The sequence below is a fragment of the Adiantum capillus-veneris genome, chromosome 2 (assembly GCF_014529385.1).
Source record: "Adiantum capillus-veneris isolate H3 chromosome 2, ASM1452938v2, whole genome shotgun sequence".
Taxonomy (NCBI): Eukaryota; Viridiplantae; Streptophyta; class Polypodiopsida; order Polypodiales; family Pteridaceae; genus Adiantum; species Adiantum capillus-veneris.
This window is the reverse complement of record NC_140932.1, coordinates 94,819,022-94,837,398: the sequence shown is the minus strand read 5'-3', so window position 1 is coordinate 94,837,398 and position 18,377 is coordinate 94,819,022. Positions and strand designations below refer to the sequence as shown.

The following is an 18,377-nucleotide window of genomic DNA, read 5'->3' as shown; positions in this document are numbered from 1 at the left end:
GGTCCCCACACAGATCCGGTATACCTTCATTAGGGAGACGGACTCTGTGTATATGGATGAGATATACAGGAAACTATGCACCCAGGAGCTAGGACGGCCACTAGATGAACTCACTCAGATACTGACAGAGACGATCCATGATGCAGCATCAGAAGCATACCCCCACAGCCAGCCTACACGGATACGATCTGGGAGCATGCCCCAGAACAGTTGGTACGATGAGGAGTGTAGAGAGATGAGGATTAAGTTACAGAGGGAAGTGCTCATGGGTATTACCACACATAGACAGTCACAGAGTATCTTTCGCCGCCTAGTGCGACGAAAGAAAAGGGCTTATCTATCCCAGCTAGAGCAGGATCTGTATCAACTATTTATAAGTCAGGACTCAGGCGAAACATGGAGGCTATTCCATGAACATTCACCACCACCAGCGGTCACCTCCACTGAGACATGGGGGGAATATGCCACATCTCTCTACACAGCTTCAAGACAACCACCTCTGCCGGACCCACTAGAGACATGCCCGGCGACATGTTCTTTCTTTACTGCCGAGAGGGTAAGGAAAGCTATTGACAGGATGAAGACAAGGAGAGCACATGATCATGATGGGCTCGTAGCAGAGCACTTCATCCATGCAAGAGATATGCTTGCAGAGCTCCAAGCTATGATGTTTAATCGAGCCATGTATGAAGGCTTCCCTGAGACTTGGAGTATGTCCACGATTGTGCCTATTTTCAAGTCAGGAGATCCCATGATTCCCGGGAATTATCGCACCATCATGGTTGGTCACACATTAGCTAGGCTGTGTGCATCCATTCTTGAGCAGGAACTGAGTAGATGGGCAGAACGAAAAGGCATAAGAGCACCAGGGCAAGCAGGTTTCAAGAGAGGTTTCTCCACTCTTGACGAGATTCTGACACTCTGAGCTATTATTGAGGAGGGTAGACACCATGGCAAGAGGATCTATTGTAGCTTTGTGGATTTCCGCAAAGCTTTTGACACAGTGTCGAGAGCCAGACTTATACGCAGATTACAGGACATGGGTGTGCCTACAAAGTTGATATGGGGGATTCTGGCTCTCTACAGGACAGTGATGGGGCGGGTGCGCACCACTGAGGGAATGTCTGACATGGTCCTCTCCACTCTTGGAGTAAAGTAGGGATGCCCCCTATCCCCGTCTCTTTTTGGGATGTATGTGGATGAGTTTTCGGACTATGTAGAGCGTCAGGGAGACGGGGGGGCTCAGCTAGCAGGGAAATGGATTCCATTGTTACTATATGCTAATGATATTGTGCTGATTTCTGACTCTCCAGAGGGGATGCAACGTCATTTGGATGCTTTGCATACATTTGCTCGTGATAGTGGATTGTCTGTCAACCTGGGGAAAACCAAGGTTATGGTGTTCAACACCACACCACAATGGTTCAAGAGGTCAGCGCCCATTCTTACGCATGGCCAGGAGACTGTGGAGTACACAGATGCGTATACTTATCTGGGGGTAGTCTTCGCTGGACCGGTGTTTTCACTAAGAAGAGCATCAGAGAGCAGACTGACGAGAGCATATGCAGCTTTGGGAGGTCTGGAGAGGGCGTGTTCGCAGGTTTAGTTTCAGGAACCGCGAACAAAGCTCTGGCTTTTTGACACTCTAGTGACTCCAGCTACGCTCTATGGAGTTCAGGTATGGGGACCCTCAGTAGACCACCATGCCCCCCTCGCGCTGCCATTCTCGCCCCCAAACACATCCCCCCGTCCCCCCCCCCCCCCGACAAGTACGGGCTCGATACAGACAGTCTGCAACAAGGATTTCAAATTTTCAAAATTCTCAGAAATCACACTGCATGGAAATTTTCAGAAATTCTCAGAGTTTGATTGCAGGCAGAAACTGAAGAAATTCAAAAAATTCAAAAAAATTCAGATTGCAGATTTTTTATTTTTTGTAGAAATTGAAAGGGTACGCAAAATGTATGCTTGATGCGGGAGAAAATGCATGCATAATGTGGAAACATATGTGCGCATAGTGTGGCTCTCGTTTTTCTGGCGGCGATTAAGCATGAGGAAGCAGAATGATAAGATCGACCCTTAGAAGAAGAACTTCGTTGAAGCACGATCAAGAAACACACTTGAAGAGGGCGAATTGCAATTTGCAACCCTCAATAATAGAAAAAATCAACACAATCAAGGAGCAAGTACGGGCCATCAAAGAGGGAGAGGAGAAGAGCAACACAAAGAAATGACGACTTCTTGGGTGGATGTTATTACAAAGACTCAACAGAAGGCGGATGAAGCCGAGAAATGGATCGAGGTTGCCAAGAAAGGAAAAGGCAAGGAAATAACGTCCACATCCACACCCACTATTATTAATCTGACACTAGCGGAGGAGCAAAGAAGACGTGTGCACGCTTTACATGTGAGAATTTGCGGCCTCAAAGACAAAGATAATGTGGACGAAGAGGTAAAAGAACTCATGGCTTTGATGAGGTAAAAGAACTCATGGCTTTGATGAGGGTTCATGGCTTGGAGAGTGGGCAACAAGAAAAATGGAAGCAATGGGGAAACCTCGAAAGAAAGGGCACTCCTCCTTCGTTTTCCCTCCATGGAAGCGAAGGTCTTTTTGAAGAAAAGGCCAACTCTTAAAAAGACGGGCATCTTTCTCGAGGATGATCTTACCCTCTCGCAGATTGCTCATATACAGGAGGTAATGTCGGAGATTAGAGCGGCAAGGGAACAAATTAAATTAAACTAGGATAACAAAATATAAATACCGTGGAATCCTAAACTAAGCTGAAAGGTGTGAAAGGTGAAAGGCGTGAAATGTGTGAACTAAGTAAGCAATACAATGTGTAGACAATATGGGAGGGAAGTAGAGATCCATCTTCATAGAGATCCATCTTCATCTGCACTCTGGACGACGAAAAAGTATGGCTCGAATCCTTTGCTGTAGCCTCCTTGGAAACTGTGTAGCTCCTCTTCTCCATCGGGGTTGTCTACATCTCCCTAGCTCCAATGCTCGGTCTATGAGAATGCCAGTAGTGCGGGCAGACCTCTCCACTATTGGCTGCTCCTCTGTTTGTTCTTCTGGGTGTACAATATCTAGTGTAAAGAAATCTGTGATCTGTCTCTGGGGTTGTCTCTCGTCAGCTCTCCTTAGTAAAGTTTCTCTATGTCTGTGTAACTCAAGTAGATATAGCCCAAGACATCTCTGATCCTCATAACTCATGACCCTAGATAGAGGCCCAAAACCTTCTCTGAATAGACAATGAAAACGGCCTCGTATCTCATAGTACACTATGCAATGACATATGTAATGTACCTTTGTCTCTGGCTCTAGATGGCATAAGCGGCATATCCTGCTATCTGTTGGTGTCCCTCTGAATCTGCCAGTCTCAATCTCGAGCTGATGTGAGGACGTGCGTATTTGGCCAATGGCACAACGCAAACCATGAGAAAGATGCGTGTCCATATAGCTAGGTCGAATCACAAACCCATCCCTCGTGAGGTGGAGAAGATGCTCTCTATAGAAAGCCATCTTTGTGCCATCACTGTATTAGACAACCTCCAAGTCTCAGGTACCCCTCACACATGGCACGATTGAACAACACTGCGAGAACCTCCATCAGCATATCCTTGGCATGTATAAAGTGCTCCGCTACTAGACCGTCATGATCATATGCCTTTCCGGTCCTCATCTTGTCGATGGCCCTTTGTACCATCTCAGATGTAAAGAAAGTGCTCGTAGCTGGGCAAGGCTTGGTAGGGTTTGGAAGGGGTTCTTGTCCAGGAACCGTATATAATGATGTTGCATATTGGCCCCACACATCAGGTGAAATAATCATTGGGGGAGGGGAGTGCTCATGGAAGAGTCGCCATGCCTCTCCTGAGTCCCTACTCAAGAACATCTGATATAAGTCTCACTCCATCTGAGCTAGGTAAGCTCGCTTCTTCCGTCGCACAAGGCGTCGGAAAGCAATCCGAGACTGTCTGTAAGTGATGACTCCTAAAAGAAGATCCCTGTGAAGCTGGGCTCTCATCTCTCTGCACTCCTCATCATACTAACTATTATGGGGCATGCTCCCAGAATGTCGTCTCTTGCCTGGTTGAGTGTGTGGGTATGCCACTGATGCAGCCCCATGCAATGTCTCAGTCAGTAGAGAGGTGCACTCCTCCACTGAGAGGCCTGTACCATTTGTGCCAGCTGTGCCTTCCAATAGACGGTCCCAGATCTCCTCTATATAAACGAAATCAGTCTTTGGTGTAAATGTATAGCGGGTGTGTGACCTGCCTCCTGATGTCTGGGTTGTACTATACTGAAATTTTATGGACAGTGTCAAGAGAGCATGATCTACTGGTATGCCCACTGGCTTGGCTCCCACTGTCAAATCCTGAATGCAGGGGACAAAGCTCGGTTGTGTCATAACATAATCCACTGTACTGGGCCCGTGTCTGTGTGGAAAGCATGTGAAACCGGTTGCTCTAGGAAATCGCTGTAAACCATTAAGTATGGGTAATCCGTGTGTAGTCGTCATTTCCATGAGGTATCTCCCGTACTCCGTCTGCTCTCTGTCATCTGAGCATCTGTCAAGTCCCAACTCACCCACATCCAACTCTCTAAGTATCTCATTTGAAGTGTCGTAGAAGACTGTCTGCGAGTTGCCCGTTCGGGCATTGAAGTCCCCTAGGAGAATGATATCACCGTCCCTAGAAAACTCCCATATGTCATCATCTAGTATAGAGAAAGGCGATTGCCCTCTGGATGCAGCATACACTGATGTACTGGGAGGAAAGTAACATATGGCAATATATAGGAATCGACCTGTGTCAGCTCTCAGTCTCACCCACATATATCTAGCATTATCATCTCTTCGTACAATATGTAGTAATGGTTGTAGTTCCTCTCTGAATAGCACTACTACTACTCCTGAACCTCTACTCCCATGCTCAGATCTCGCATTTGTCAAGTGAGTTGTCTCCCATCTGTATCCCACCACATGTGGCATCACCTGTCCAGGGGTTTGATGAGTCTCTGAGAAGAATACAATATCCTTGTCTTTGAAACTGTCCTCGCACCCACGTCCAACCTCATAGACCCATTACAATTCCAGGTAGCCATCTCCAGTGTGGTCCCATAGGTCTCGCACCGTCATGCAGTGTGTCGCTCTAAAATCACCACCCGTCCATCTCTGTAGAAGGCTATCTTTCCCTTCTCCCTTGCCGCTGTAATCTCTAGCATTACCTCTCTCATATGTGCGAGCTGTGAGAGAGTCAGGTCATCACCGAGGAAAATACTTGTCTTTTTGAGAGTAGGCCTCTTCCTCAAGAATTCCTTCTTCTCTTCCAACGAGGGGAAGCGCAGTATGAGAGCTCTCCCCTTTGAAGACTCTCTTGTGCCATCACTTTTCTTACCTGCCCTCCATGCCTTTGTGTGCAAAGGCTTCTCCATCCCCATCATAGATGTAAGGCTTGTGACCTCTTTCTCCACATTGTTTGTGTCCTTGAGACCGATCACTCTCACATGCAGTGCTCGCATCCGCCTTCTTTGTTCCTCTTCGAGGGTCATGTTGATAAGCGTCGTTACATGGAGTTTCTTTATCTTTCCCTTTCTTGGCGACCTAAATCCATTTTTCGGCCTTGTCTGCCTTTTTTTGTGTCCTTGTTATCATCTCCGCCCATGAAGATGTCTTTGCCACACTCAGTTTCTCTTCCTCTGTGATCATCCTTACCTGTTCCTTGATTTCATCTATTACCGAGGGCTGAAATTCACCTTCCTCTAGTCCACTACTTACTCTATCAGCAAGCTCTTGTTTAAGGGTTGAGACTTCTTTTTTGAGTGTCCGTATCTCGGCGTTTGGGTTCTCTTGTTTGAGGGCCGAGACTTCTTCTTTGAGTGTCTGTATTTCTATGAGAGCCATGGGAGAACATGTGCCATTTCTGTATTTAAACAAAAGGAGACATTTCCAATAGCTGAATGCGAGCTGTTGGATCAGCCAAAAGCACCTCATAAAAACCTTTGTAACAGACTTGGACACTCCAAGTCAAGAATCTACCGCGACAGCACCAAATAACCGATTCAAAACAGTTCACAGTTCTCAATTTATTCGACACTGGCCCGGCGGAGTTTCGTGCCTAGAGATATTGGCCCCAAAGACTGGCGCCCCTTTCGGTATTTCTTTTTGTATTAATCTGAGTTCAAAGTACAAGAGTGCGGGCAAGCGCTCACACTGAGACTCTGCGTCTAGATGCTCTGAGAAGTGAGAGGCATGCTCACATATTTAAAGTTACAAGGGATGCCAAAAGCAGAGCCCCAAAAGCTGAAAATCAAAAGCTCAAAAGCTTGTAAAAATAAAGTAGTAATTACTCTCTCTCTCTCTCTCTCTCTCTCTCTCTCTCTCTCTCTCTCTCTCCAAAGCGTAGAAAAAAGCAATGCCAAAAGCTGTCAAAAGTTGCCAGCGCAATTTGCGCCGCAAAACGCAGGCTGCCACATCAGCAGTGTCACCACCAGCCAATCAGCAGGTTAGGGTTAGGGCAGAATTAGGGTTTCAGATTTTTCTAGGGTTAGGGTTAGGGCAGAATTAGGGTTAGGGTTTACGCTACTTTGTGACATACCCCCCTCTTGAAAGTATTGTAATCGCCCTCGATTACGCCTGCAAAACAGACAGAGGCCATAAACCGTCTTAGCAGACACTGACTGTTAGTACCTACGTACTAGGAACACACATCTAGCACATGTACCAATCGACAGTCATCACACGACATCAGAGGACATCACTCGACATCACACGACATCACATGACACTTCAACATTCATTCGGATCTTAGACCATGATTTATCGGCAATGTAGCTAGCAATCGCATCTAGATCCAGACATCACATGACACTTCAACATTCATTCGGATCTTAGACCATGATTTATCGGCAATGTAGCTAGCAATCGCATCTAGATCCAGTCGGGACCTCATCGATGCCCGATTGACTAACCCCTATTGCAACCATGTCTATTCGAGATCAATTAGACCAAAATGCTGCAGTCATTTCGTCTATCAGTTCCTGCACTTAAAAAGAAGTCAAGAACAAATCAATTTCATATTCAGGAATTCCATTTCATAAAGTCATACAGTAGAATACTATCAGCTCTCAGTATCCCTGAAGCTCATAGAGACATCTGTGACTCTAGTATTCTAAAATCAAGGCATGTGTTGACAAAGGAGCGGAGTAACTCCCCTCTTGTGCATCCCACTGCACCAGATCTCCGGCCAAGCTGAATTCTGGGTTCCATTTGGAATAGACTATGCTAAACCAAAAGCTTCAAGGTAAAGTTTCACAATCTGAGGAGTATCTGCTAGGTCCTCCTCCTCCATCCATTTCGCATCCAATGCAGGATAGTTCTTGAACTTAACCAAGAACCGCCTTCGGACTTTACCTTTATTCTTTGTGTCCTTATGTGCCAAAATCTGTTCAGGAACAAGGATCTCCTCGTTTTCCTCTCTTCGGGTTGCTCATCGGGCTCCCCGTCATCAGGCACATCACCTTTAAAAGGTTTGAAGAGACTCACATGAAATGCATTGTGAATCCTCCAAGTGTCAGGCAGTTTCAGTCGGAAGGAGACATCATTGATCTGTTCAGAGATCTGGAAAGGTCCGTAGTATCTCATACTAAGTTTTGGAAAAAGCCTCTCCTTTCCCTTTTTCTTTCTCAGTCGTGCCTTCTCAAAACGTAAGAGCACTCAATCATCCTCCTTCAATTTCAAATCGCGACGATGGCGATCCGCTGCCTTTTACTGTTGTTCTTGAGATTTCTGCAAAGCCTCGCGGACTTTGGCAAAAGCCGTGTCTAAGTTGCGCGTATACTCATCCGCTTAGAAAATCTTATCTTTCGTGCTTAGGAAGGGTGGAACCTTCGCAGCACCTTCAACAATCTCAAATGGCGCCTTCCCCGTCGAAGAGTGTATCGTGTTATTGTAGGCAAATTCCACCAAAGGTAGATATTTTTCCCATTGAGTCTTCTGATCCGAGATATAAGACTTCAATAAATCTAAAACCACTGAATTGGCAAACTCAGATTGCCCGTTAGTCTGCGGGTGGAAAGATGACGAGAACTGCAACCGCGTGCCAATGTTCTCCCAAATTGCCTTCCAAAACAAACTCGTAAATCTGGGGTCTCTGTCAGAGACAATTGTCTCAGGCATGCCATGCAATCTGAAAATCTGGGCCACAAACAATCTTGCTAAGTGATCCGGCTTGACTGTTTTCTTCACTAGAATGAAATGAGCCTGCTTGCTAAATCTGTCAGTTACATTCCAGATACCATCGTGACCACTTTGTGTTCTCAGGAGATAAAAAATGAAATCCATTGCAATACTTTCTCAGCGGCGGGTGGGTATGGGCAAAGGCTGTAACAATCCCTGCGCTTTATGCCTGTCAAACTTGACCTTCTGGCATACCAAGCAACTGCGCACAAACTCTTCCACATCCTTCTTGAGTCTTGGCCAAAAGAAGTATCTCTCTATCCCTTTCATGGTGGTAGCAATGCCGCGATGACCCGTAAAAGGTGGACAGTGGCATTTGGTCATAACTTTTCCCTCAACGGCTGTGTAACGCACAACATGGTTTTTCTCATCAAGTAGCCATCCCGAATGGAATATCCCGCTACTGTCTCCCCATCCCGTATCCGTGAGAAAATGTTTGCAAAATCTGGATCTGTGGCATACTGATCGACCATATCCTCGAAGCTCCTATGATGTATCGAGGAAATAGCTAGAACCAACGGCTTCCGAGACAAAGTATCTGTCACCACATTCTTCTATCCCTGAACATGGTTAATCTGGAAGTGAAACTGTGACAAGATGTTCGCCCACCGCATCTGCTTTTCCGATAGCTGCTTCTGTGACAAGAAGTAGCGTAAACTCTGATGGTCTGTAAAGACAGTAAAATCCGCTCCGAGTAGGTAGTGCCGCCACTGAGTAAGAGCATGCATAATCGCCAAAATCTCTTTCTCATAAATTTGTGCTGTCATTTCCGGCCTTGAGAACAATCGGCTCTCGTAAGCAATGACATGGCCTTTTTGCATTAAGACCACACCAAGACTACGACCACAAGCATCACAGTATGCTTCAAAAGACTTCTGCAAGTCCGATAGAGTCAAAACTGGTCCCGTAGTCAATTTCTCTTTCAAAGTCTGAAAGGCAGTCACCTATGTGGGTCCCCACGACAAAGGGACTCCCATCCGTGTCAAAACATGCAAAGGGGAAGCAACCTTTGCAAACTTTCGAATGAACCGCCTGTAGTACGAACACAATCCCGAGAAGCTTCTAACTTCATGGACATTCTTCAAATCGGGCCAATCACGGATAGTCTCTATCTTGGCCGGAACCATTTGCACTCCTGTCGCTGAGACAATATGTCCCAAAAAGTGTATCTTTGGTAGGAAAAATTCACTGTTCTTTGCATCAATCACTAACTTGTGATCTTGTAATGCCTGAAAGACCTGAAGGAGATGATCTCTATGTATTGCCTCATTCTTGGAGAAAACAATGATATCATCAAAGAAAGTGCCAACAAATAGCGTGTACTCTCGAAAAATCGTGTCCATCATCCGGTTAAATGTCGCAGGAGCATTGGTTAACCCAAAAGGCATCACCAAAAACTCAAATAACCCAAAAGTCGTCCGAAAGGGACGTCTCCTGACGCGATTCGGATCTGATGATATCCACTCTTCAGATCAATCCTGCTAAAGCACGAGGATTCCTATAATCTATCGAGTATATCGTCGATCCTAGGAATCGAAAATCTGTTCTTGTTGGTGATTTTGTTGAGAGCTCTATAATCGATGCACATTCTCCAAGATCCGTCTTTCTTCAAAACCAACAAACACTGGAGAGCAATACGGTGAGGTACTAGGCTGGACAAGACCCTTTTCCAAGAGGTCTTTCACTTGGTTCATAATCTCTTCATTCTGTGCTCGGCTCACACGGTAAGGTGGCCGGTTCGGTGGTGTGCTTCCAGGAATCAGATCAATGGTGTGATCTTCAGGACGAGCAGGTGGTAATTCGCCTGGCAGGCCCTCTGAGAAGCAATGGGCATGAGAGTGGAGAAAATCTTGGCGTTCTTTATCAAGTTGAGACATATTTGTCCTATCCTCATCACTTAACTCTTTTATAAAGATCGAGTAAACAAACAAACTTGATTTCATTAATTTAGAATTTGCCGAAGCCGATACAATAGGATACAATAGGGACAGACTTGCCCTTCAGTTTAATGTCAAGTACAATTGTTTTGCCGTTCTCTGTAGTCAAAGTCGCTTTCCTCGCCCGATAGTCGACCACGGCGTTGTTCTTGTGGTACCAGGGAATTCCCAAGAGAACATCACAACCTTCCAAAGGCATTATGTAAAAGTCCTCATGCCCCAAATACCCCTGACAATGCAACCGAAGTTTGCCAATGATAGGTTTAATGGCTACGTCCTTGCCGGGTGCCGCTAGAACAGCCTCCGCAAGTGGTCTCATCCGATCGGGAGTGATCTCGAGCCGCGTCGCCAATTCCGGTGAAATGAAGTTGGCCTTGGCTCCTCCATCAAAGAAGATCAGGGTTTCTTGGTCCTTCACTTTGCCCCAAGCTCGGCAAAGTTTTGTACTCTCGTCCATCGTGTTGGGATCGGTACCCATGCAATCTGGAACTAGTCCTGTTTTCATCTTGTGTCACGTGACACATCCAACCTTATGTGTCCGTGGACAAGCAGCAGCATAACAGGGTTCAAGTTAGTCCAATCAGTCTAGATTAGAAGTGATTTGGCACTTTTGTGAGTCTATTTGTAGACCGTGCATGCCCAGTCACTTAGTGTAGATGCATATCCTCTGGTTGCACACAACATAAGCATAAGCATTTACATCAGGTTCCATCAGAGTCAATTTGGGGATTTTTCCAGTGACTTTAGCCTATTTTCCCTATTTTTGACATTTTTCACTTATTTATTAAGTGACTTTTGTTGGGAACTAAGCAGGGCAAAATGGGTAAGTTAATATATAAGCAAACCCAAGTTAGCACTCAATGGCAGAAGAGGCAGCAGGAGCTTCCCGCTCAACAGGCAACTTCTCAGCAATATCCCCTAGCACCCCCAACGTTTTTGGATCCCATCCTTGCCGGGCAAGTTCTCAGCATCAGCCAGCGTTTTCCATTGCAGTTCTCGCCGGCAACCTCAGATCTCTTGCATGATCGCCCCATCGGTACCATTCAGACCGGGCGTTTCATCCTCTTGCAGACAACATCGCCATCATCCCCTTTATGCTGGCATCTTTGCCCCCTCAGCGTTTTTTTTGTCAGCAACCACTAACGCTAGGCTGCTGCCCTTGCAGCGTTTTTCAGCCTTGGACAGGCCTGTTGTTGCAGCGTTTTCAGCAGGTAGAACAGCCCCTAAAAACGCAGCCTGCTAGGTCCAATTCTTCAGCATTTTTACCATCAGCAAGACCCCCGACAACTTGATCATTTTCAGCCATAACCACAGCAAGAAAACAGTCATTTTCAGCCTCGAAACAGCCAATGAATTCAGCCCATAGAAGATCACAGTTTTCAGCCACGAAGTCGTCGTCGTCATCGGCATAGTCCCATTGCATTCGCATTGTACACCTTTGTGCAATCAAAGTTAGACCACTCTCGCCAACGAGAGTGGGGCCTTCGGAGGAGGGTTTTACAACCTCTTGGGTGTCGTATCTCTTCTCTCTCCTTCTCTCAGTCTCATTCACTTGCACGCACAGTGTCCACTCACTTTGTGTTGTGATCATAGCACTCTCCATAAGACGGAAAGCTCTCTCTTTCCCTAAGAACTAAAAGGAACCTTGAGCAATAAGGATCACTAATCTTGAGAAAATACAACAATCTTTTCCGCTGCACCTAACATCTTGCCTTTTCTTACACGTTCCTCAACTGCTCTCGAACTCTCAGGCCTTTCGTTGTCCTTGTCGTTCTGTTCTTTCTGTGCCTTTTTAGGGCACTTCACGGCGATATGTCCAGGTTCCCCGCATCCAAAACACTTCCCCTCCCTGATGAAGCAAGCTCGCTCCTGAGAGGAGTAAGCTTGGGTCGTGCATATTTCTTTTCTGAGTTACTCTTTCTCTTTCTACTTTTATTTGCCGAAGTCTGTTCAGCTCTTTGTGTCATGATCTCATCGGTGGGGTAAGTCAGACTGCCAGAATGGATGGCAAAACCCTGTTTCGCATGACTCATCAACTCCTGAATAGAAGCTGACTTCTGTTCCAAGCAGTGATCTCGGATCTCGGTAGGTAGACCCAAGGTAAACCTCTCAATCTACTTCTCGAACGAGATCTTCTTAAATGAAGAGGCGGGTAGAAAAGAGCTCCAGAATCTCTCGCAATAAGTGTCCACTGTATCTTTCTTGGTCATCCGAAGATGGTTCCAAGCAGTTCGTATATCCCGTTCATACTCTCGAGTCAACCAAGAAGAAATAAAAAGCCTCTTGAATTTCAGCCATTTTACTGGCGCAGTCTTGCTTAAAAGAAGCGTGGACCACCAAGTTCGAGCATTCCCCTTAAAGTAAGAGGCAGCTCTCTGAATCTTAGAGTGCTCTGAGTAACGTTCTCCTGCGAAAGCGATGGCCCGACGGAGTTCCGTGCCTAGAGATATTGGCCCCAAAGACTGGCGCCCCTTTCGGTATTTCTTTTTGTATTAATCTGAGTTCAAAGTACAAGAGTGCGGGCAGACGCTCACACTCAGACTCTGCGTCCAGATGCTCTGAGTTGTGAGAGGCCTACCCGTGTATTTAAAGGTTACAAGGGTTGCCAAAAGCAGAGCCCCAAAAGCTGAAAATCAAAAGCTCAAAAGATTGTAAAAATAAAGCAGTAATTTCTCTCTCTTGCTAAAATAGAGCAAAGAGGCTTTCTCTCTCTCTTGCTAAAAATAAAGCAAGAGACTTTTTCTCTCTCTCCAAAGTGTAGGAAAAAGCAATGCCAAAAGCTGTCAAAAGCTGCCAGCGCAGTCTGCGCCGCAAAACGCGGGCTGCCTCGTCAGCAGTGTCACCACTAGCCAATCAACAGGTTAGGGTTAGGGAAGAGTTAGGGTTAGGGTTAGGGTTAGGGCAGAATTAGGGTTTCAGATTTTTTAGGGTTAGGGTTAGGGCAGAATTAGGGTTAGGGTTTCTGTAGAGCGGGCAGCCACGTCATCACTTTGTGACAACCTCTTGCACCAAAAAACACACTCCATACTACCTGTCGTTTGAGCAAGAAATCTACCCATTGTTCTACAACTTGCACAGAAGGCATTTTACCCTAGAAGAAAACATGAGAATGTTCAAAGCATATTACATAACAGGATTCATAAGATCATGTTTGTGCGTGGTATAGTGAGAATGGAGCCACCTCCACCACCAGCCCCCTCCATTGATGGGTCGAGAATTGAGCCTGTCGACAACCTCTTCTTGAATCACAACTTTAAGAATTCCTTGCTAGAGGAGATGGAGAACGAGGAAATCACATAGATGGCAGCGAACTACCAATCGGAGCTTTTTGAGGTGGCACCTAAAAGAGTGTCAAAGTTGTTGGTGCTCTCTCCGTAAGGACCCCCAGGAGGCCTTACGTTGTCTTTAGGCTCGACCCAAGAGCTCGAAGAGCCATCAGTAGAAGATGCGAGGCGTGGAAGGCTTTGTGGCAAGCACAGAGTGACTCCTTTGGCGAGAATAGGGATTGGAGGGAGTTTGTAGAGTGCCACAAGCCGAGACTAAGAGGAGCGAGAGGAAGGCTCTCAAACGTTTGTGCGTAAGCGTGTCAAGTTGGCACCGGGCAAAGAGTGGTGAACCTAGTGGAGGCATATGAAAGCCATCGTATGGGAAGTAAAAAGGAGGGCCCACCCAACCCCTACGATACTAACGTGACGAATGGTAGGCGGACAAAGAGAAGATCCAAGATTTTTGAAAGGAATCAGGATCATGCTTTGTGTCTTTTGATTCCTCTAGCACAACAGACCTAGTACATTGGCACAATCATGCTGTGTGATTTAGGCCAAGACTTGATAACATTAATGGTCCGATTTCTTGGGCCTAGGCTAGGGAGGTGTGCCGCATGATTAAGCGGCTCAAAGCATCCTGCCTCCTATACATCCACTGTGTGCAACATTTCCGTATCTTATAAGTTTATGATCATGGGTGTTGCCGTGTCTCCATTGAGTGTTGTAAGTCTCCCATGAGAAAGACTTCACGTCGAGTGGAGTAGTTCATGATCTCTTTTGGTATGTGGGTTGGTGCACTCGGCTCCTTGTCTCCAAATAGTAGGGGTAAAGGAGCAGTCAAAAACTCGTCTCGACGGCTGCTATCAAAGTCGACCAGGCCGCAAGGGATAAAGTCCTTCAACAAGCTGAGGGGAACAAGAGCAGATCGGTAGTGGTGTATATCTCAAGGAAGGTCCATCTTTCAATTTGGAAAACTGCAGAGGATGTCCCTCGTTCTGATCTTATTGTAGCTCTCGACCTCATCGATTATCAATAAGATTCCAACGAAACTTGAGGAAAAGAATCTCTCCTTGTGTGGTTAGGCAGGATTCTGGAATCAGGAGGAATGTGTGGCCGATGTCATTGCCTTAAAAGAGTTCGTCTTGGTGGAAGGTCGTCAAAAACCAACCTACGCATCGATCATTGATTTTGTATTGGTGGAAGGTCGTCAAAAACCAACCTACGCATTGACCTTTGGGTTTGGTAAGGATGTGCACCTTACCTCAGGGAGCAACTAATTCAGTTGCGCATATGATGAATGGTATGAACAAAGTCCTACGTGACTTCATACCTCAAACTATGATGCCCTTTCTTGATGATGTGCCAATCAAAGGATGTGATGTAAGTGATATAGATGTGGCTCTAGACTCGAGGGGGTGCCGCAAGTATGTGGCAAACCATATCAATGATTGTGATAAGATCTTGTCAAGGTTGGAAGAGGCGAACCTCACCTTGTCTGGGCAAAAGTAAGTGTTTGGTGTGAATGAAGTTCTACGATGCCCTTTCTTGATGATGTGCCAATGAAAGGATGTGATCTAAGTGATATAGATGTGACTCTAGACTTGAGGGGGTGCCGCAAGTATGTGGCAAGCCATATCAATGATTGTGATAAGCTCTTGTCAAGGTTGGAAGAGGTGAACCTCACTTTGTTTGGGCAAAAGTGAGTGTTTGGTGTTTGGACAAGCAGCGAAGTTGAGGTCACTTATTGTCAAGTTTGGATCTTTGTACTTCTTTGGTTATTTGCAGCCTCTTCTTTGTAGGTTTGTAGTAGTATTCATTTTTCGATTTCGTATTTAGCTTGCGTTAGGAATTAAGAATTTGTTCCTTTAGAAGTTGTTGTGTGAAGTTTGATTTCTAGGATTAAGTTTTTAAGATGCCTTATCCTTTTTTGTTTAGAGTTGAGTACTTGTTTTAAGTTTTAGCCAAGTAAGTTGCATCAACTTATTTTGTGCATGCCTTTTCTAAAAACATTTTTAAGTTAGTAATGTTTTGTTTTATCTAGTTTTGTTTCGTAGCAAATAAAGTGATTTAGTTTTTTTTTTTAATTTTCTTTTCTTGTGTCCCTTGCTTTTATAGTTTTATGAGTGCTTTATTCCCTCTTATAATTCGTGAGTTTAGACTTTTCTGAACTTATGAAGGTATATAGATTTTGTAAAGGCATATATGACATAGTCCTACACAAGGCACTCTTTCTCAAGACGGAAGCCGAAGTGATTCGAGGCTGTGCCCTGATCTTTTTTCGGGCCCTGTATGGATCCTCCAGGGTCGTTGTGAAGCTTAGTGAGGAAGTTCAAATTGCTCAAGGTGCGGGCTAAGGGTGTCCTGCCTCGCCAATTGAGTTCAACATATCCATTAATGACATCTTGGATGAGAGTGTGAATGACCTTGGGGTGGCCATTCCAAGCCTATTCCGCAAGATTCAGGGCCTTCTTTTTGTAGATGATTTTGTTTTGCTTGCCTTGTCGAAGAAGGAGCTTCACGCTAGTTTGGATAGGCTGCATAGTTGGGCAGTGTAATGGTGTATGAAGTTTAGCATAGAGAAATGCAGGAGGACCGTGTTTTAACGGGGACCTTGAGGAGCCAAAAGCCTTTAAACCTCACATGTGGCCTAATGAGATTCAGGTACTAGTGCAGATACTTGGGTGTATTAGTGGACGACGAGCTCTCTATTGCTGCTATTTGTAAGGATAGGATTGAGAGCGCTCGTAACAATGCTAGAGAGTCTATAGAGCCCATATTTGAGCACATCCGTGGGCTGATTCCTATCCCTTTGGATATAGAGACCAAAGTGCTACTCCTTTGGAGACCTTTGGAGGGGAGATGCATAGGAAGTGGCTGCTTGACCAGGTTGGGCCTTGCGGCTTGGCGGTCGCTCCCCACAGTGGAGCGGTGCATATGCGAATATTGTTGCAACATTCCATTGTGAGGCGGTTCAACGATACATATAATGCACTAGCCCATGAGTGATTGAGCATGTGGTGCTTATAGCTGTTTCCATTGGCCCATCCTTGCCTAACACCTTATTTTGGTGGTTCTACGGTCGCACCTCAAATAGTTAGGCTTGTGAGGTGATGCCCACTTTGGGTATGGCAGTTCTACATGGGTGTCTTCTAGGATAAGGCAAAAAGCTCTGGGCAATTGCATGGTGTTAAGCTAGTGGTTCCCTGATGACTTCAAACCCTTCTTTCCCCGCTATTTTATGTCTTTCTCCCATGGAAGTGACTCCCTCCTATCATTCTGATGTCGTGATTTACAATGGGTCATGGAAAATACATAACACGGCATGAGAAGGCTTTAAATTCTTCCGGCATGAGAAGGCTTTAAATTCTTCCCCCCCCCCCAAGGCAACGAGATCATATCGTGGTAGAAATCAGGCTAGCCCTAGGTCAAAAAAGTAAAAGTAAAAAGTAAAAGATCCATAAACCACTACTGCGTTGGATTTGGCTTGTGTGAACTCTTGAGATTGCGCTTGATTAGGTCAAACATGCTCAAGTTGCAACAAATATATTTGTTATGTACATTTGTAAAAGATCCATAAACCACTACTTTGCTGGATTTGGCTTGTGTGGACTCTTGAGATTGCGCTTGATTAGGTCAAACATGCTCAAGTCGCATCAAATATATTTGTTATGTACAATGTACAATGGGTCATGGAAAATACATAACACGGCACGAAAAGGCTTTTCCCCTTGAGGCAACGAGATCATACCGTGGTAGAAACCAGGCTAGGGCTAGCTCAAAAGAGTAAAAGTGAAAAGTAAAAATCCATAAACCACTACTGCATTGAATTTGGCTTATGTGGACTCTTGAGATTGCGCATGATTAGGTCAAACATGCTCAATTTGCATTAGATATCTTTGTTATGGTTTGCTTAGTGGTCATCTTTACTTATTGCTATTTTGTGTAAACCTTTACATAGATCTGAAGTATTTTGTCGGAAAGAGCTTTCTGTTTACAAAGCCTCTTAAATCAAGGCAGTGTTTAGGCTTCAATGAGAAGAACTCGTTTTTGCTATTTGCAGTTTAAATGGCGCCCATTTGCACTTGGCTGTGTGATGCTGGGTATTTTGCTGACCATGAAACATCTGGTAACATGTAAATCTGGTCTCTTGTCAGTTTAATATAAATTTATAAATCTTCCAAGGATTTTTTTCTGAAGCATGCACATTACTTGTAGTTGATCAAGCTCTTGTGTCATTCCGCTATGGTTGCAGGGAAAGACAAGAAAGAAATTAAGGCTTGTACGAGCTGCAGGACCGTTAACAGCAGTTATAATTGGAACATTGTTTGCATGGGTTTTTAGTCCAGCAGACATTACATTGGTGAGCAATTTTCAACATAGATATAAATTCTGGAAGAGAGAGACTCTGAGAATAAGTCAAGCAGCAGCTTGTCCAAATACAATACTTGAATAATTTTTTTGGCTTTCTCATTATCATTCTTTTTCAGATAATCGGTTGGATTTATCGTTACGTTCTGGGCTGTTTATTTATTTGAGTCGTATATGTACTTTGGCAGCCATATAAGTTCAGGTCCCGGACACTTTTCTGCACATATAATGAGTGTCTAGCAAAGATTGTAAATATAATTAAAGATAGAGTCAGGAATCATTGCAACTTGGACTCCTAGTGATGATTGTGTGAAATTGTTATACGTACAAAATAGACTTTCATGTTTGTTCCTATGTCAGCTGTTTTTGTTTCTCTTAAAGTGAACAAGATGAATCCATTTTTCATCTATGGCAACATGTGAGGTTTCAGCAGTGAGCAGAAGCTCTGAGCATCAGGTACACTTCGAGGAAATAGCATCAGCTTCAGCTGCTTGAGATGGAGGAATTAGTCGATCAGAAAGTGTGAGCATGTTGAGGTTGTAGAAGCTTAATATGGCTGGTTTTAG

The 18,377-nt window shown here is 45.0% G+C and overlaps 1 protein-coding gene and 1 pseudogene across 1 annotated transcript in view; one reads left to right on the top strand and one right to left on the bottom strand.

Moving 5' to 3' along the window:
* The window catches only part of LOC147463223 (putative sulfate transporter 4.2), a 94,669-nt gene that overhangs the window by 10,177 nt on the left and 66,115 nt on the right, over positions 1 to 18,377 (top strand). The window contains exons 5-6 of the mRNA XM_086487766.1: positions 17,504 to 17,569; positions 17,696 to 17,803. Of these exons, the coding sequence (XP_086343892.1) occupies positions 17,504 to 17,569; positions 17,696 to 17,803 (174 nt within the window). The remainder of the gene's footprint in view (positions 1 to 17,503; positions 17,570 to 17,695; positions 17,804 to 18,377) is intronic.
* LOC147463224 (uncharacterized) lies at positions 3,908 to 4,987 on the bottom strand (annotated as a pseudogene).